The 19,195-nt window shown below is 50.0% G+C and overlaps 3 protein-coding genes across 5 annotated transcripts; all 3 read left to right on the forward strand.

The window, feature by feature from the left end:
* The first annotated feature begins 78 nt into the window (after positions 1-78).
* On the forward strand, positions 79-12,065 carry FAM221B (family with sequence similarity 221 member B). The gene is made up of 7 exons (XM_036330411.1): positions 79-585; positions 3,233-3,869; positions 4,046-4,189; positions 10,468-10,578; positions 10,757-10,954; positions 11,144-11,263; positions 11,602-12,065. Exons 2-7 carry the CDS (start codon positions 3,233-3,235, stop codon positions 11,637-11,639), a joined length of 1,248 nt encoding a protein of 415 aa, XP_036186304.1. The 5' UTR covers positions 79-585; the 3' UTR covers positions 11,640-12,065.
* Positions 12,066-13,574: 1,509 nt separating this feature from the next.
* HINT2 (histidine triad nucleotide binding protein 2) lies at positions 13,575-15,802 on the forward strand. The gene is made up of 5 exons (XM_036330410.1): positions 13,575-13,826; positions 14,979-15,119; positions 15,216-15,320; positions 15,426-15,498; positions 15,619-15,802. The coding sequence occupies exons 1-5, from the start codon at positions 13,746-13,748 to the stop codon at positions 15,708-15,710; spliced, it is 492 nt and encodes a 163-aa protein (XP_036186303.1). The 5' UTR covers positions 13,575-13,745; the 3' UTR covers positions 15,711-15,802.
* A 937-nt stretch (positions 15,803-16,739) lies between these two features.
* SPAG8 (sperm associated antigen 8) lies at positions 16,740-19,162 on the forward strand. Of its 3 annotated transcripts, XM_036330423.1 has the most exons (7): positions 16,740-16,877; positions 16,975-17,803; positions 17,918-18,092; positions 18,305-18,350; positions 18,434-18,548; positions 18,670-18,732; positions 18,842-19,162. In XM_036330423.1, exons 1-7 carry the CDS (start codon positions 16,828-16,830, stop codon positions 19,028-19,030), a joined length of 1,467 nt encoding a protein of 488 aa, XP_036186316.1. In that variant the 5' UTR covers positions 16,740-16,827; the 3' UTR covers positions 19,031-19,162. The 3 variants fall into 3 exon arrangements, 1 of the variants encoding a protein (XP_036186316.1); XR_004971240.1 differs by lacking the exon at positions 18,842-19,162 and having other exon boundaries at positions 18,258-18,350; positions 18,670-18,731; XR_004971239.1 differs by lacking the exon at positions 18,842-19,162 and having other exon boundaries at positions 18,258-18,548; positions 18,670-18,704.
* Positions 19,163-19,195: the final 33 nt, after the last annotated feature.

Raw genomic sequence — 19,195 nt, forward strand, 5'->3', positions numbered from 1 at the left:
GGCCCGAGGACAGACTCCGCCTCGCCCTGTTTCCCACCCGCGCCGAGCCCGACGTCCCCGGCAGAGGCTCGCAGACCGCACTGGCCGCCCGCTGGCATCTCATAGGAACCCTGCGGAGACCCTCGCAGACCCAGACGCGCACGGATGTCCCCGCAGACACCCGCAAAGCCTACCCGAGCCTCTCAAGGGGACCCCGCCACCCGCTCCAGGCGCGATGCAGCCCTCGCAGGGGACCTCACCCACCCGAGGTGACCAGGCTGCCTTTGACGCTGACTATGAGGCGTTCCAGTTGCCCTGGTGACGGATCCCTTCTCCTCCGGCCTGGGTTCCGGAGGCTTCAATCAAGTCTCCCCACCCGCCCTGGTTCCCCTCGTTCCCCCCCCCTCCCACCCTTCCCCAGACCTGGCTAGAGCTCCTTCGGGAATTTCTGCAGGTGTTCAAGTCTCCGGTCAGCCCACAGCGCCCTGCAGCCGGGTTTCATCCACAACCAAGAGCCTGCCCTCTCTCGAGGCTAACACTTCCCACGCCCAGCTTCAGGCAAGATCCTGACCCAAGGACTTGCAAAAGCCAAGCCAAAGCCCAAAAGTATGTAGTCTCCAGTGTCCACCTCTAAACCCTCATCCCATTTCCTTCCTAACACCTCTGTCGCTTCCCACCTCAGTGCAACCCGCTCCCATTCTCTACTTTTCATCCCTGCCTTCCTCCCCTTCTTTTTCCCCTCTCTCTTCCCATCCCCTGGTTCTCCACCCTGCCCCTGTCCCTTTTTCTTCTTGCCCTAGTCTAGTCATCTTACTTCCCACCGTGCTATCTTTCCCCTACTTCCTGTCCCAAACTTCCCCTTTGGAAAGATTCTGATGGATTTAAGTGATATATTTAGTATTTCGGGAGCATGGGGAGGTAGGGTGGAGGGGGAAGGGGGAGGGGACAAGTGCAGGAAAAGTTAAGGCTGGAATCGTTAGGCACTGTTGCAAATGACAGGCCTTGAATATCAGGGCCAAGAAATTTGGACTTAATCCTTAGACTGAGTCAATGAGTATTTTTTAAAATATATTTTTATTGACTTTAGAGAGGAAGGTAGAGGGAGAGAGAAAAATTCTCTCTCAATGATGAGAGAGAATCATTGTTTGGCTGCCTCCTGCACGCCCTCCACTGGGGATCAAACCCCCAACCCAGGCATGTGCCCTAATCAGGAATTGAATCTTAACTTCTTGGTTCATAGGTTGATGCTCAACCACTGAGTCACGTGGGCCAGTCAATGAGTATTTTTAAGCAAGGAAATGCCATTGTTATGTTTGTATTTTAGAAAGATCACGATTGGGTCATTAAGGAGTACTCGCTTCTTTTGGATATACTTCCAAGAGAAATTAGGCGTACCCTGCTCTTCACAGCATCCTGAGCTTACCCCAGCACAATACCAGTTCATTTGTATTGTCATTTTGGTTCACCTGTCTCCTTCCCAGATTCTTTCAATTGAGTCCAGTGGGGAGCACAGTGTCTCAGTAAAAGTGTAAGGTTAGACCCTTTATCTATATAAGCCTAAGCTACTGGCCAACCGGCTGATAGCTATGACATGCACTGACCACGAGGGGGCAGGCGCTCAGTACAGGAGCTGCTGAGCGGCAGCAACTTTGCAGAGTTGCACTCTGGGATCCCCTGGGGAATGTCGGGCTGCCAGTTTCAGCCCGATCCCCACTGGGCAGGCCAAGGGACCCCACTGGTGCACGAATCCGTGCACCAGGCCTCTAGTCTATATATATAAAAGTCTAAGCGACCATTACGACCAAACGACTGGTTGACTAGTCGCAATGATGCACACTGACCACCAGGGGGCAGACACTCAGTGCAGGAGCTGCCCCCTGGTGGTCAGTGCGCCACTCAGCCAGAAGCTGGGTTCACTGCTGGTAAGCACAGCTGCAGCAGCAGGTGCACCCTGGATGAGCACAAGCGGCGCAGTGCTTGGTGCACTGCTACATCCTTTGGGGGATGTCCGACTGCCGGTTTAGGCCTGATCCCCCTGGCCTGCAGGGACCGGGCCTAAACTGGCAATTGGACATCCCTCGAGGGGTCCCGGATTGAGAGAGGGTGCAGGCCAGGCTGAGGGCCCCTCAACCCCCGTGCATGACTCCATGCACCGGGCCTCTAATAAAAGTATAAGTTACCTAAATCAATGATAGAATGGGTGAGTGGATTAGTATGTTGGGAAAGGCAACAGAGGGACAAAGTCATCGCTAAGGTCCCAGAGGAATACCTGGCATAATCCAGGTAGAAAATGATGAGAACTTGAATAAAACTGGAGGGAAAAGAGAAGAGAGAGTGGATTTGAGATATATTTAGATTTTAGAAGATAGGAAATACAGTCCCTGGTGCCTATTTGAAGATAAGGGCTGAGGAAAAGGAAAAAAGCTAAGATAATTCCCAGGGTCAAGTGTTATCGTGTTTTAATCCTAACCCAAGGATATGTTTTTATTGTTACTTGTTTTTGTTTTTGAGGATATGTTTTTATTCATTTTAGAGAGAGATGAACGGAGAGAGAAACATCAATGTGAGAGAAACATCTATCAGATGCCTCCTGTATGCACCCCAAGTGGGGATCAAACTCGCAACAAAGTCCATGTTGATGCCCTATGGGACAATAATTTAGCGATGTCCACCAGGCAGTTGGGTATAAGTGTGAAGTACAGGGGTTTAAAGAGGTCTGAGCTGGAATTATGGATTTAGGGATTATAAGCATACAGCTGGCAGTATTGAAGCCTTGAACACGAATGACATCATCTAGGGAAGGTAGTCCATAAATGAAACTAGGCTGTGGTCAGAGCCCTGCCTTCGTGACATCCTCCTGCACTCTTGGGAACAAACCCCCCACTTTGGCTTGGTATTCCTAGTCTCTGGAATTGCACAGCCTGATTTCCATGGTCCTAAGGTATGCCGAGGACCCTGTTCTTGGACTAGCCAAGTTGCTATGTTCAGGTTCCCTCCTGAGGCATGGTCCTCTGCTACCATCTACTGATAGGATTCTGACTGCTTTAGTCTTTCATTCTTTAAGTACCAGTTCCCTCCAAACCCATACATGGAGTCTAGGCACATGTGTGAACCTCCTGGTAGCATACCTTAACACAAAGCTCATCTTGCTTCTCCCTTATATCTCAAGTGCACTAAGATATATCCTAATTCCATACCTGATTTGTAGACCCTCCAATTCCAATCTAAAGCCTGTACCATATTCTACCACTAGATGGAAGCAGAAGAGCCTCATACCACCATGGATGCAGAGGAGCACCCTTCTTCAAAGGACCCCTCTGCTGAGGACTCACAGGAGCCCCCTATCCCTGACACCCCCTTGGAGCCTTCCATCTCTCATATCCCTTTAGAGCCTCACACCACTGCATCTCAAACTAAGCTATCCACTTCCCATACTGAGTTAGAGACCTACACCTCTGAAAACCCCTTGGAGCCTTCCGTCTCTGAGACTCCTTTAGAGTCCCCCACCTCTGAATCTCAGATGATGTCACCCACTTCCCATACTGAGTTAGAGACCTACGCCCCTGAAAACCCCTTGGAGCCTTCCATCTCCAAGGCCTCTTTAGAACACTCTATCTCTAAGGTCCCAGAGGACCTTACTTCATATAACTCATCACCAGACCATGTCTCTGATGCTCTGAAGAAAGGCCTCTCCTCTGAGATCTCATGGCCAGGAAGTTCCACACAAATCCATGAATCTGAGATCCTTCCAGAGTATTCCCTTTTAGACCCTTCAGCCAAGGTCCACCTGGACACATTTGCAGAGGAAAGGGAAGAGGAAGGAGAGGACAAGGAGGGGGAGGATGCCACTGTCAGCACCACTCACACAGCTCAGCCTGGACGTCATCTGGGCAAGAAGAAGGAGAAGAAAGGAGTTAGCCGTAATTGCTCCCACCCTTTTCCCCATTCTCATCACTGTCTTTCACCTGCCCCAGGAGGAGATTGGGTTACTCTTTGACCTGAACCCCTTCTCTTCGTTTTGGGGCCCTCTCACTTCTCCTTGATTACACACCCCCTCTCTTCCCAGGTGATACAGCCAGTCCAGTGGTCCTTGCTAAGCAGGCAGAGCTGGTGGAAGTGCCTGAGGCAATGCAAAGAGAAAAGTTTAGTGCTCATGTGAACAATCCTTACCAATGGGAGAAGAATGCAGCCCTGAAGGCCACCCAGACAGGTGAGCCCAGGCAGCCTCTCAGAGGCTTGTGACAGGATAATCTTCCAGCCCATCAGTTTCTGGGAACTTGCCCATTCAGTGGAGAGCTGCACCTTGTGGACATGGCAATGCCACCTGCCTGAAATCTGGGAGGGAAGCAGGCAGGTGGGCCACAGTGGATAGTATAGTTGCAGATGAAAAGAGTGAATACTCCTATAAAGCCCAGGTAGGGACAGGTGACTGAGCTAAAGTTGTTAAAAACAGAAGGGTCACAGGCTAGCCCCAGATCTAGGGCTCAGATGGCCTGCACCAAACAGACCCTAAGGAAGAGGACCTGGACAGTCTCCACGTGACTTGTTGCTTTTACATGGCAAAAGACCTGGGTCCCCTTGTTGGAACTCTACTAAAGAGCAGTCACCCCTGAATATGAGACCCATGATCACTTGAGTACCCAAGAGCTGTGAGTCTCCACCAAAGAGCAGGAGTCACATCTTCTCACCCTGTTGGTTCCAAGTCTCAGCCCAGAATTAGTACTCTTGGCAGTCCTGTTAGTGGCATGCTGTGCTTATCTATGTCTATATATGAAGGGTGTGCAGATGTACTCTGTAAACGCATGCCATCCTGTGTGTGAACGTGTGTACCAATGTTACTGAGTTTTATTTCTACAGGGGTTACCTTTAGTAAGAGGGTCACCCTGACCTGCTATGAGGATTTTGGTGTTTCCAGACTGAATTCAACATGTCACTGCATTTATTTTGGTTTTTCATACTTCCTCTTATGATGGGAGTAGAGTTATGTCAAAACTAGATGGGCCTAAGACAACTAGGTAATTCTATGTCCTATCCCTCTTCCATGTAACTTACTTTCCTCAGTCCCTATGCAGGGACCTCCCACCTCCACTTCTGGAAAAGAAAGTCATAGTGATCTCATTTGTTTCTCAGTCTTACTTCAGTCATTGAACAGCTTTGTTTGCTTATTTTAGCATGCTATGTCACTTTTATTCTTTTTGCAAATGTAGGGTCTGTTCAGTACCCTCATTCTCCTTAGAACCTCCTGTCTACTCCCCACTCTTCAAGGCCACTGTACTTCTTGAGATTGGACTTCATTTTCTTGTTTAAACAGGAATCTCTATACTAAAATTTAGGTGTCATGCAATCCTGAACAAAGATATTTGGGGTTCTCTTCTAATACTGGGGATCTGCTGTCCCTCGAGAGTCAATACATGTGCTCTGTAAAGAAATATCAAGTGTAAGCTTTTCTTTTATTCATTCAACATTTATTGAGCACCAGCAATGTACGAGGCTCATTGCTAGTTGTGGAGGTGGTGGTATGGATGGGGTTTCCAAGCAAAGAACCCTCAAATAATTTACACATTAATGACAGACACCAATAAGTAAAAGGACAATAACAATTCATTCTAATAATTGGTATAATTTAGCTCAGCCCAGAGTGCTGCATGAACAGAGAAAAGGGGCAGGCACCCAATAGTGAGAGTTTGGGGATTAAGCCTTGGAAGGGATGACTTCTCAGCTGAAATCTGTAAGATGAGTAGCAAAAGGCAGCCAGGTAAAAAGTGAGGTATGCTGAGCCATGACAGCGCCAGGCACCAGCAGGAAACTGTAAGCAATGCCGTATGCCTGCTGCATAGCGTGTTGGGCAGAGTAGCCCCACTCAGCTCTGGAAGGGCAGAATTGTGCAGGTATTTCTGTACCAAACTCAAGAGCTGGGATTAGGAGAAACCAAGATGGTGGCATAGGTAAATACCGGAGATTGCTGCCTTGCACAACCACTTCAAAAATACAACTAAAAGATGGAACGGACATCACCCAGAACCACAGGAAGGCTGGCTGAGTGGAAATTCCACAACTAGAAGGAAAGAGAAAAGCATATCAAGACTCAGAGGAGGCGCAGTGCGGAAGTGAAATACTAAGGTGCGGAGGTGCACGCGGAGCGGGCTGGCGGCTGAGGGCCCAGTTGTCTGTTTCAATCGGGAGGAAGTCTCAGGCTCTGAGCTCCAGTTCCGGGCGAGTCTCTAGGGACCCAGACTCAAACGGGAGAAGCGGGACTGTCTGGCATCGGTCGGAACTCGAGGGCAGCTTTCTCTCCGAGGTTTGCAGCGGTTGCTGGGACACTGAGAGGCAGAGCCTCTGGGTACGGGACTGAGAGCAGCCATAACTGCTCGCTCCGCCCGCCCTGTAGATCCCCTGGGACCCGCCCCGCCCAAGCCTTGCACGGAGGCATTTGCAGGATAGCCTCAAGCAGAGGCTAGATTAGCACCTCCCTAGAGGACAGAAGTTCTCCCATTGCAGACACAGCTGATTCTCACAGCCAGTTGGCCTGGAGGTCAAATCCCTCCCAGTGTTACCTACAACAATCAAGGCTTAGCTACAACAAGACTGCGCACAAAGACCACAAGGGGGTGCACCAAGAGTGTCTACCTCAGGTAATTGGGACACTTAGCACAGAAAGCCACTCTATCGACACAGCGAAGCATAAAAAAATGCCGAGACAAAGAAACAGTAGAAAAATGACAGAACTGGAGGAAAGCAGGCTGCTGGATATAGAGTTCAAAACCACACTTTTGAGGTATTTCAAGAGTCTTCTAGAGTCTGCCAATAAACTTAATGAGATGTACAAGAAATCTAATGACACCCTCGATGTTGTGATAAAGGACCAACTAGAAATTAAGCCTACACTGTCTGAAATAAAGAATATTATACAGACTCCCAACAGCAGACCAGAGGAGCTCAAGAATCAAGTCAAAGATTTGAAATACAAAGAAGCAAAACACACCCAACCGGAAAAGCAAAATGAAAAAAGAATCCGAAAATACAAAGATAGTGTAAGGAGCCTCTGGGACAACTTCAAGCGTACCAACATCAGAATTATAGGGGTGCCAGAAGAAGAGAGAGAGCAAGATATTGAAAACCTATTTGAAGAAATAATGACAGAAAACTTCCCCTACCTGGTGAAAGAAATAGACTTACAGGTCCAGGAAGCGCAGAGAACCCCAAACAAAAGGAAGACACATCATAATTAAAATGCCAAGAGCAAAAGACAAAGAGAGAATCTTAAAAGCAGCAAGAGAAAGAAACTCAGTTACCTACCAGGGAATACCCATACGACTGTCAGCTGATTTCTCAACAGAAACTTTGCAGGCCAGAAGGGAGTGGCAAGAAATATTCAAAGTGATGAATAGCAAGAACCTACAACCAAGATTACTTTATCCAGCAAAGCTATCATTCAGAATTGAAGGTCAGATAAAGAGCTTCACAGATAAGGAAAAGCTAAAGGAGTTCATCACCACCCAACCAGTATTATATGAAATGCTGAAAGGTATCCTTTAAGAAGAGGAAGAAGAAGAAATAGGTAAAGATACAAATTATGAACAACAAATACGCATCTATCAACAAGTGAATCTAAGAATCAAGTGAATAAATAATCTGATGAACAGAATGAACTGGTGATTATAATAGAATCAGGGACATAGAAAGGGAATGGACTGATTATTCTTGGTGGGGGAAAGGGGTGTGGGAGATGCGGGAAGAGACTGGACAAAAATCGTGCACCTATGGATGAGGACAGTGGGTGGGGAGTGAGGGCGGAGGGTGGGGTGGGAACTGGGAGGAACGGAGTTATGGGGGAAAAAAAGAGGAACAAATGTAATAATCTGAACAATAAAGATTTAATAAAAAAAAAAAAGAGCTGGGATTACATCCTGAGGGCAACCTAAAGTCACCAAAAGACCTTAAATGGAACAATAACGAACAGATTTGTGTTTTTGTAAGATCACTCTGGCAGTAGGATAGACTAGAGAAAGGTTAAAGCTGGAGACAGGAAGACTGCATTGTGGGGCATTGCTAATAATCCAAATAAGAAATGAATGGGTAGAAGTAAAAAGTAGACAAACTCAAGAAATGCTAAGAAGGTAAAACTAACCTTTGGATCATTGGATGTGTAGGATAAGAGAAAGGAACATGCCTGGAATAACATCTAGGTAATTGGCTTAAATAACTGATTGGATAATGGCATCATTAACTGAATGCCTAAGACAAGAGTAGATGCTTGCTAAGTATGTGTTGGATGAACAGAAGACAAAGGGCGAGGGCCAGGTTTGGAAGGGATAATTATAACACATTTAAAGTGCTTGTGGAACATGCTGGTGAAAGAGTGTAGTAGCTAGCTGGCTCTATGGATCTGAAGCTCAGGAGAGAGAGCTGGGTTGAAGACATCTTTCATATCAAAACAGCTGTATCTTGCATGAAGACATTCTAAGCACAAAGAGATGTTATCATGCAAATGTGATTACGTGATCATGGAATTAACTGTGTTGTACAGAATCAAAATGGCATCCCAGATAATGTTTCCTCCCCCTGCCAGTCCTTGTCCACTCATAACAGAAAGAGGATTTGGAATCAGGGCAGAGAGTAGGGGGCACCATTCTGGAATACTCAGCTAGATGTCAATGGTCCCACTTAAAGGGCACTGACCACTGTAATAGAGTCTGAGGTGTGGTTTGCCAGTCTCCCTGTTCAAACTTCAATCTTCATCTGAAAGCTGGACACTGACTCCTACATCAGTGCTTGGACCTGACTCTCCCAGGCTCTCAGGCCAGGCCTTGATCTCTGGGCACTGACCCCTGTTCATTTCCACATCTCACCTGCTCATTCAGTGTATCCTGCTACTCTGGATGAAGTTCAGAATTCCTCTAGTAGAATCCTGGTCCCTACCCACCCCTATTGTGACTCTCTCTATACTCTGCCCTTTCAACCAAGACTCCCTGGTGTATTGGGGCACTGGCACTACAGGCCGGCAGCATCAAGACAGAAGCAGCAAAGCCAAAAGCCACATCTGGACAGGCTTTTGACCTTGAGAGATCATGGGTAATACAAGAAAACCTAGCCTGACCATTAGGCACAGAATTATGGATTATGGCCCTGGCCAGAGTCAAAGACCAGAGGACACTAATTCTTTCTCATCCACCTTACAGAACTTCATGATTATTCCTGGCATACTGAAGAAATTATCTCCTTCCTGAAGGAATTTGTTCATTCATTTAGTTAGTCAAACAATCTGTGTTCTCCAAGCACCTATTCTGTATCATGCCCTGTACTAGGACTAGATATAGATAAAAGATAGACCCTTCCTTGGAGGACCTCACAGTCTAACAGGAATACTAGTGATCGGTTCATTACAATGCATTGTACTGTGATAAGAGTAGCACAGGGAGCCATGGAAGGCAAGAGAGGGGGTCCTAGAAAAGGGGAAGTCAGGGACACTTTTTGGTGGAGGTGACACTTCATTGCAGCCTTTAAATCGGAATAAGAGTGCTACAGCTGAAGTCCCACTCCATGGGGACTCATACAGGATTCTTGGCTAGAAGTTGGGGTACTCTCGGGTCTCATGGAGGACGAGTGGCAGGTGCTCTCTGGTTCTCCTCCCACATTTACACAGCACCACCAGCCTTGTCTTGCAGTGAGATTGAGACATTTTCAGATCCCGCTACTAAAACCAGGCTCTAAAGGGTTGTGGCATCTTCCTGGTGCCTGAGCTCAGGGATACTTCTTAGCCTCTCTTTCCTTTCCATGCCCCCTTTATTTAGCCTCAAAAGCCTCTATTTTTTCGTCTTCACTACTCATAACTTCTGGCCTACCTCTTTCTCCTGACCTTCGGAGAGCCCTCGGAAGCCCTTCTCAAGTTCATAATGGGCACTAGTTAATAATACCAGGAACACAGAAGGGAAGCATGAAGGTGCCAACCTGAGGGAAGCTCTCCTTTTGACTCCAGGCCTGCTCAACCTCCTCCTCCTCATGTCCTTCAACAACCATGCTCCTTAGTAGCCAATCCCTACCATCTACTCTACACCTGGCCAATCATCTTCTCTTTCCCTCACCTTAGAAACTTCAAGGAAGCCAAAGTTGGGCTCTAATATAGGGAGGGGAGGAGATGAGAATCCCAACAGTCACAGAGAACTCATTGAGATTCATATTCATCTTCAAAAAAAAAAAAACTCATTTATAATCTTCCTGCTCAGAAACTAAAGACTGAGTTCAGTCATCTCTGACAGGCTGACAGAGATGGAGTGGATCCTGGGGTGGGAAGGGAACTGAAACACATGGGTGATAAGAAAACCCTGAAGAGAAAAATCTAAATGAGTAGTATGAGGACTCATAGGTAGGGATAAATACACCTGGGGGGAGAGGTGAGGCATACCCCCAGGGGATAGGTGAGAACACCGGGGGGAGCTTAGGCCATTCTTCCTTCTTACTCATCCTTTTACTCAATCCCACCATTCTCAGGTCTCTACATTGGTTGGCGTTGCCCCCATTATCTATGGGACTGTTTCCGAATTGGGGATGAATCCAAGTGCTTTTGTGGACACTTGTTGAGAGAGCACCGGATCATATCAGGTAGGGAGAACTGAGTTATCCCTCCCAGCCCTTGCAGATGAGGAGGGATAGCTATACTGTCATGTGTTGAACTATATGAGAGAAAGTGTGTGTGATGGTATGGGAGAGGGCGTTGGCATGGAAAGGCCAGGGCAATCAGGCGCTGGTCTAATCCTACCACCCATCCCCATCCCCATAGACATATCCGTGCCCTGCAATGTGAATCAGTGCCGCTGCCTCATGTTCTGCTTTATACCATCAAGCCCAGAGGAGGTGGGTGAGTTCTGGCTCAAGAGGCGGGCCACCTTTGACCCCAAGGCCTGGAGAGCCCAATGTCGCTGCAAACACAGCCATGAAAACCATGCAGCTACCGGGTGCCATCCCTGCAGGGTCAAAGGTACCTTCTAAAACAAAGGGAGTGCAGAGGTGGGCATGGGTGGGGATAGGATGCATATAATCTGGGAATAAGTATATGGGGGTTGGCAGGAGAGACAGGTTTGTGGTTGGTGAGAAAGAGATAAAAATGTAGTCAGCCCAGGGGGAAGCCCCATTTCCCTATGTTTTTCTTGGCTGTCCCTTGCCCTAGGCTGTTGCTGCTACTGCTTTGAGTCAAATTTCCTCTGTGCAGCCTGTGACCGGCGTTGGGAGGAACACGAGACTTTCTTTGAGACTGAGGAGACCCGGCGACGAGGAGGGAGGCCTCGCGGTGAGGGGGTTACCTGGAACAGGGATCCATTCCAGGGTCTGTAGTCAGAAAGCCAGGCAGAAAGGCTCTCCTATCCTCAACCATCCCAGCCAACACTACCTCACCCTATTAACCCCTGTGTCCCATACCTGCATTGGTTTCCACCCCCAGGAGCAGATTATGTGCCTTTTGCAGAGATTCCTACCCTCCGAGAAACCATCATCAGCAACTCTGACTTCAAGGTCCTACAGAAGCAGGGGCCCTCTGGCCATCCCAGCTCTCACCCTAGTCCCCCTGGGCTCCCTGACTCACCCAGTCCCCGTACCTGACCCTTTCACCTCTGCTCTTCCCTCCTCCAGGGACAGACACTGTCAACAGCTGGCACAGGCCTGTGTGAGCTTGGTCCAAATCAGCAATAAAGGAGAAGCCACTGGACTCTGACCTGGCTCTGTCTGGGGCAGCTATAGCCCCGCCCAGAGATAGATATTCTAAGACCTCAGAGTCAGTACCTATTGGGGGCGAAAGAGAGAGAGGCTAGATCCAGCCATCTGCCTTCACCACACCCACATTTAACCTGCTAGTCCTGGCATCAGAAGGAGAGAGTGGCTTCAAAGAAGCCAAGGAGGGAGGGGGTTTTAAGAAGGATGGAGTAAGCCATGATGTTAGATGCACTTTGATCTCCAGTAAGATAAAGGCTAAAAAGTGTCCAATGGCTTTTGCAATGAGGTCTTTGGGGACTTCCATCAGCCCCTCACCCAGGCTGGCCAGGCACCCCAGCGGAACCCCCACCCTGATCTGGGACACCCTTCAGGGCAAACCAGCCGGCCCCCACCCATGCACCAGGTCTCTATCCTATATAATAAAAGGGTAATATGCAAACTGACCCTAACAGCAGAACTGGGAATGACTGGTCACTATGACACACACTGACCACCAGGGGGAAGATGCTCAATGCAGGAGCTGCCCCCTGGTGGTAAGTGCACTCCCACAGGGGGAGCTCTGCTCAGCCACAAGCCAGGCTGACAGCTGCCAGTACAGTGGTGGTGGTGGGAGCCTCTCCTGCCTCCTCAGCAGCACTAAGGATGTCCGACTGCAGCTTAGGTCTGCTCCCTGCTGGCAAGTGGACATCCCCCGAGGGCTCCCAGGCTGCCAGAGGGCTGTCTGACTGCCAGCTTGGGCCCGATCCCCCAGGGAGCGGGTCTAAGCCAGCAGGTGGACATCTTCCGAGGGGTCCCAGACTGCAAGAGGGCATAGGCCGGGCTGCGCCCCCCCCCCCCCCAAGTGCACAAATTTTTGTGCACTGGGCCTCTAGTTATACTATAAAAAGAAATTAGAGAAAACACCAAATGTTATTCATTCTACAAATTATGTGTCAGGCTATGTGCTAAAACATACATATACACAAACTAAAAATACAGTGGTGACTTTTATCCTATGTGTTAAACATCAGATTAAAACTTACCTGGTATATTTACCTTAGTATATTCGCATTTTGTGATCCCCATGTTTCTTATGTCAATAATATATATTGCAGCAGAACGAAATATACTTCAGACCTAGCCATGACACATTTCCCTTGTCCTAACTCTACTCCCTAAAAACACCAGGCACAGAGCTGACCCTATCACCCACCTTTTCTAATTAGGAAAGAACATTTGCTTATTAATCCTGTGGTCAAAATAGGACACACACACCCAGCTCCTCCCGTTAAAAAGAAAAATGCAAAAACCATCCTTAAAACTGTAGAATCTTTAATCTTGGGGTAAATGCTAACAAGAACATTAAGGAAGAATTGCCCTTAGATCAGCGATTTTCAACCGGTGTGCCACAGAATTTTTTTATTTTATTTTTTTTGCCACAAGAATTTTTAAACCATGCAATAGCTGCCCATTTAGTCAGGGGCACTGACCTCTTTTTATTGCCAAATTAAAAAAGGACAACTGCCAGCATAACAACAGCTGTGCCGTGGGAATGGATCAAAATTATACCTCCTCTTTTGGGTCAGGTCGCTAAAAAATGCATTCTCGGTGTGCCGCAGGATTTTAGTGTAGTGTGCGCGCCGGGAGGCGGAAAGGGTTGAAATCGCTGGTACACAACCTTCCGGCTGGGTGGGCAGTGCCAGGCGCAGCCCTCTCCTCCCAGCGCAGCCGCGGAACCCAACCCGGAGGCGAGGCCCCGCCCCCGGAGCGCGCCACCCGCCGGCGGCCACACCGCGGCGGGGAAGCCCCACCTCTCGGTCTCTTTTTCCTTCCAATGGCGGGAGAAACCAGTTAGCAGATCCAATGGGAAAGGGACGGTCCCGCTGAGAGAAGACGAAGCCAATGGAGTGAGTTGCACAGGCGCCCAGGGGAGGAAGATCCCGCCACTCCTCTGAGCTACGGGGCGACGTGCTCGGAGCCGGCGGGACCAATCGCCGCCGCCGCTCGCTCCCAGGCGCCCCGCCCCGGCGGCCGGTCGGCCCGGGGACTGACCTGAGGGACGGGGGCCCGAGGGCGAGAGGAAGATGGCGCCGGCCGTGCTCCTGGCCGCCGGGCTGCGCGTGGCGCGCAGGGCTGTGGCGGTCGCGGGGCCGCGGGGGCCGCAGGTGAGAAGCGGCTGTGGGGACCAGGAGGGGGCTCTGCGCGCCTGACGGCCACCAGGGCCGGGGACCGCGTTCCTCCCCGGCTCCCCAGACGCGCACAGCCCAGCGGCCTCGCGGGGACGGAGCGCAGCGTGCAAGTTCCATGGCTGTGCGGTGAGATCGGCCCGGTAGTCGCGGCATCGTCCTCCCCGAAACCTCGACGCGGGAGAAGCGGCTGGCGATGACCTGCACCCTGCACAGCCCCGGGCGCCGGGGCCGGGCCGGGGCCGTGCAGTGGCTGCTGCCTCCTAAACCCGCCTGAAGCCCAGCTACCCCACGCCTGCTCCGGGCAGCCCCCTCGTGCCCCCTGCGGGAAGGAAGCTTCCGGTCTCCCTGCAGCCTGTCTGCTGCCCTGCAGGCTCCTGGCCTTCTGCTGAGTCCCAGTGTTAGGCTCTCGTCTTCCCCACTTGGCCAGAGCGCCTGGAGGGGTCAGATTCATCCAGTCCTCCCCCCGCAGTGTGACAGCACCGACTTGAGAACCCTTTCTGAGTTGGTGGGAAACTGGGACTTGCCTTCCCTCAATCCCTGGGGGCCGAGTTCACGGAACTGAACTCTTCCACTGATTCAGGGCCTGGAGTTAAAATTCACTGTCAAAGGGCACATGTGACACCTAGACGCCCTGTGTCAAAAGGCAAATGTATTAAAATCTGAATAAAACAGGTCACATGGCTTAAAGATCAGAAAGTAAGTAATGGAAATAAGTGGCAACGTTAACAAGGTGAGAGTATATGGAAAGAACTCCAAGGAGTGTTAAAAGATGATGTAAACCACTCCCTGTTATTTTACATTTGAAGCCAAGAGAGGGGATTTTTCTAAGGCAAATCACTAGTAAATAGGAACTAAGGGAACTAAGTCTCCAGGTTCTCATTCTGGATCTTTCCCCTGAACAGTGCTAAATTTCCTAGACATTTTAGAAGCAGAAATCACTGGGACTGCTGCTGAGTCCCATTACGGTACTGCCTGTTATCTAACTCTGGCCCTACTCTGCTGCTGATGGTCTGCAACTGAAGAACTGTTCCTTGGTGTGGGAACCACTAATAGGTTCTTAGAAGGGTGACGTTCGTGACCAGCTTCTGTCAGCCCCAACTCTCTCCCTCGGTTTTGACCCACCTTCAGGTCCGAGGAGCTGCAGGTGTGAATGATGGAAACGAAGTGACCAAGGCCCAGCAGGCAGCTCCTAGGGGAACAGCCCCAACCATCTTCTCTAAGATCCTGGATCGAAGCCTTCCAGCTGACATTCTGTATGAGGACCAGCAGGTGGGGTGCCCTTAGGACCCATCCCATAGGGATTTCATAGATACCATCCAGCCTGTGGAAGTAACACGGTGCCCTCTGGCCTGTCACTGCTCCCAGTGTCTCGTGTTCCGTGATGTGGCTCCTCAGGCTCCTGTGCACTTCCTGGTCATTCCCAAGAAGCCCATTCCTCGGATTAGCCAGGCTGAAGAAGACGACCAGCAGGTGGGAAGAATAGGACGAGGGTTTGGCTGGGGGAAGCCCTGGGTTCAGCTAGAGGTTTTGCTCCTTGTAAATAAAGCCACCTGTCTCCCTCCCCTTTCCCTGTAGCTTCTAGGACACCTTCTCCTTGTGGCCAAGAAGACAGCAAAGACTGAGGGGCTGGGAGATGGATACCGACTTGGTGAGTGGCTTAGCCATGGAGCCCCTTCACCGATGAATTCTCATACCTACTTCTCAATATGATCTTCATTCTTTGACCTTTCCCATGGTCCTGACTCACTAACCCCAAGCTCCCTTTCAGTGATCAATGATGGGAAGCTGGGAGCACAATCTGTGTATCACCTGCACATTCACGTACTTGGGGGCCGACAGCTCCAGTGGCCTCCAGGTTGAACCTACCAACTGACCAAGGACCCTGTGCCTGGATGATTGGATGGGGGAGAAGGAAAGGGACCCTGTGATCTAATAAACTTGCTCTCCCTCAATTTTGCATCTCTGTCTTAAATATATAAATTTTGCCACAAAGAGGAAGGAAAAGGTTATGATACTCTTTGACTATACTCTGAGTAAGAGACATGAAGGAGGCCCTTTCTGTATTTAAAGAAGCATTTGTCTGTAGATCTGTGAGTCATGACTAGTGGCCCACCTGAGTCAAGCTTCCAGACAAGTAGCAGTAGGAATAAGCCTGAATGAGTAAGAAGAGACTAAGCCCCGCTGGCGTGACTCCGTGGTTGAGCGTCAGTCTATGAACCAGGAGGTCCCGGTTCAATTCCCGGTCAGGGCATATGTCCGGGTTGCAGGCACAATCCCAGTATGGGGCGTGCAGGAGGCAGCCGATCAATGATTCTCTGTCATCATTGATGTTTCTATCTCGCTTTCCCTCTCCCTCTCTGAAATCAATTTTTTTTAAAAAAGAGACTGAATGTGAGATGTGCTCTATCATGGCCTTTATCCAGCTGCCAATCCAAATTATAAGAGGATCTGGGAGGAGGGTGGTCAGTGTGAGGGCCTTTTACTGGGGGTGAAGTAATCACACCCCAAAAAAGCTGTTACCCTTTGACTAATCCCTGAGTCTCACCATTCTGCCTTTAAGCTGTTGTCTGGTGTATTTTCATTCTTAAATGTTTGAAAAGGCTACCCCCACTTTTGAGAATGCGCTACGGGGAAGCTGCTGTTATCCCCTACATAATAGCCCTGTGCCTGTCTCTAACAACCACCTTAGAGAGCTTAAAAGAATCATGCTTCGGTATGGAGGGAGAGGCCTTAGATCAGCGGAACCTTAAAAGCAGGGATGAGAGGGAATGGAGTCCAAACGGAAAGAAAACTTCCCGCCCCGCACCAGATTTAAGACTTCCGCCCCGCAGGGAACTTGACACCCCCCACCCCCCCACCCCCACCCCCCGCGACCGGCCCTCCCTTCAACCCGGCACTTCCGCCCAACTATAGTTCTGCGCAGGCTCCTGGAAATATTTGCTGTCTCTATGGCAACCGGGGTAGCTGGTGTCTGAAGATGACGACCTTTGAGTCTACGGAGGGATCGGGATCGGGATCGAGGTCGCGGTGAGAGCCGCAGCTCTGGCTGCAGGCATTAGGGGACGAGGAAAGTCAGCGGACTTCCTTCCTCTGCCGAGCTTTTGACGCATCCGCTTTCTTTCAGATCTTTACCCGTACTGCCCAGCTACGAAGGGGATGTCACTCCTAGGTCGGCCCTGGTAGCCGCAAGGGCAGCAGCGTCAGCAGCTGCTGCAGCCACTGCAGCCGTCTCCACTGCTAAAGCAGCTGTATTATCTGCAAAGACCCCAGGGCCCTATTCTGACCGAAGCCTTCTCTCGGACCCCTCCTCTGATAGTGTTGCTGGGAAGCCCTGCACTGGACCCAGTTTTACCCACAAGATAGGCCATGGGAGACTTGGCTTTAAGACTGATGTTTCCTATATTGCTCGGCATCCCTGTTCTACAAATTACCTTAACACTAGCCCTGGCCCCGTTCCTGGCTCTAGCCCTGGCCCCGTTCCTGGCTCTAGCCCTAGCGCCGTTCCTGTCTCTAGCCCTGGCCCCGTTCCTGGCTCCAGATCTGGCCCCGTTTCTAGCTCCAGATCTGGCCCCGTTTCTAGCTCCAGATCTGGCCCCGTTCCTGGCTCCAGATCTGGCCATGGCCCTGGCCGTGGCTATGGTTCTAGTAAAGGCACTGGTCTGGATTCTCGCCTTGGTTGTGCCTCTGGGCTTGCTCCAGGCAATGACCCTGAGCTCAGCCCCAACACTCTTACAAGCTTCAGACATCCTGGGGCAAACCTGGTCCCTAATTATGCCTCCGGGAATCACTACCAATATTGTGAGCCTCAGAAACAACCCTGGACATTTTTGCCAGTTTCAGAACCTATTGCCCAAAGGGGGCTGTGGAAGACCCCTGAGGTTGAAGTGAAGTGTGAGGTTCTCGGTAAAACATTGCCACGGGGCCACTGCCTTCTCTACAATTGGGAGGAAGAGGTATTAAGGTTTTGACCTACTCCCTTTTCTTAAAGGGAGTTGCCTGGGGAAAATAGTAGTGTATGATGAGAGTGGGTAACAAAATAACATGATCACTCAACTTGGGGCCCACAGAGAGCCACCAACCATCTGGATCAAGTCCCAAGCGTGCAGGATGGCTCCGAGAGTTTCTATTTCCGACATGGACACCAGGGACTGCTAACCCTGCAGCTCCAATCACCCATGCCCCTCAGCACCACCCAGAAGGACACATACCAGACCCCACGAAACCGCTGTCAGCCAATTCGAGGTGTGGAGCATGAGGGAATGGGTCAGAATGAGTCCACTAGTCAGAGAAAAAAGAGAAAGGAATTTCTGGTGGGACTATAGATTGTCCAATGGGTATAAGGGCAACCCCCCACAATTTTCCTTCCTTTTCTCAACTTTGTTTATTCTGCGCCTGCTTCCTAACCAGACTTGTCAGCTCTGTCCACTCCCTGCCCCCACCCCCCACTCCCACAGGAAAACGGGAAGCCATGCTGGAGATACTGCTGTGCCACCAGATCTGGTGAGAGTCTGGATGAAGGGGAAAGGGGAGGGGGAGGACAAAAACCAGGGAAGAATGGCTTTTATGCCCCCATAACTGTATAGTAAAGAGATGCAGGCAGAGCAAGAACTGACAAGGAAGCAATTTGAGGTTGAATCTGTGACACACCATGACTACAAAAAGGAGCTGGTGCAGGCAGGGGCTCCTGCCCCAACAAAGGTAAGAATCCATTCCACCCCACATGTAAAGCTGAGCTTTGGGGGGCTGTGGGGGAGCAGCAGACCCAGAGGTTTAGAAAGGGAGCTTCAGGCCAAGAGTTATTCAGTATTTTCCCTCACAGTCTCATGACTACTGCAAGGAGCAACCTGAGACCTTCTGGATACAGAGGGCACCACAGCTACCGGTGTGTGAGGGTGACTGGATGTTGGGAGTGAGGAAGAAGGAAGGGAAGAGGTTGTTCTGTTCTGGCTTGGCAGAGAGTAGGCTCTGTCCTTATTCTGGCATTCCTATAGGGTGTCAGTAACATCAAGACACTAGACACGCCATTCCGGAAGAACTGCAGCTTCTCAACACCAGTGCCTCTGTCCCTGGAACAGCCTTTTCCTGATGGACCTGAGAATTATTCCTACCAATTGGGACAAATCTCTTCTCTTGGCTGTCAGGGAAGAGGGCAGGGTGGTGAGGGGGGTAGAACTGTCTAAGGGTTGAGGAGGGAAGTGAGATGTGGAATATGGAATCTATTTCTGTCTGTACTGGAAAGGTGAGAGTAAGTGAATTCTGTTTATACTTGGTGAAGGGGCTTTACATAAAGGATTCTTTCTCATCCTGAGTCAGTGATTCCCTGAGTTTCCATGTTCATACCCATA

This window comes from Myotis myotis, unplaced genomic scaffold (genome assembly GCF_014108235.1).
Source record: "Myotis myotis isolate mMyoMyo1 unplaced genomic scaffold, mMyoMyo1.p scaffold_m19_p_12, whole genome shotgun sequence".
Lineage (NCBI taxonomy): Eukaryota > Metazoa > Chordata > Mammalia > Chiroptera > Vespertilionidae > Myotis > Myotis myotis.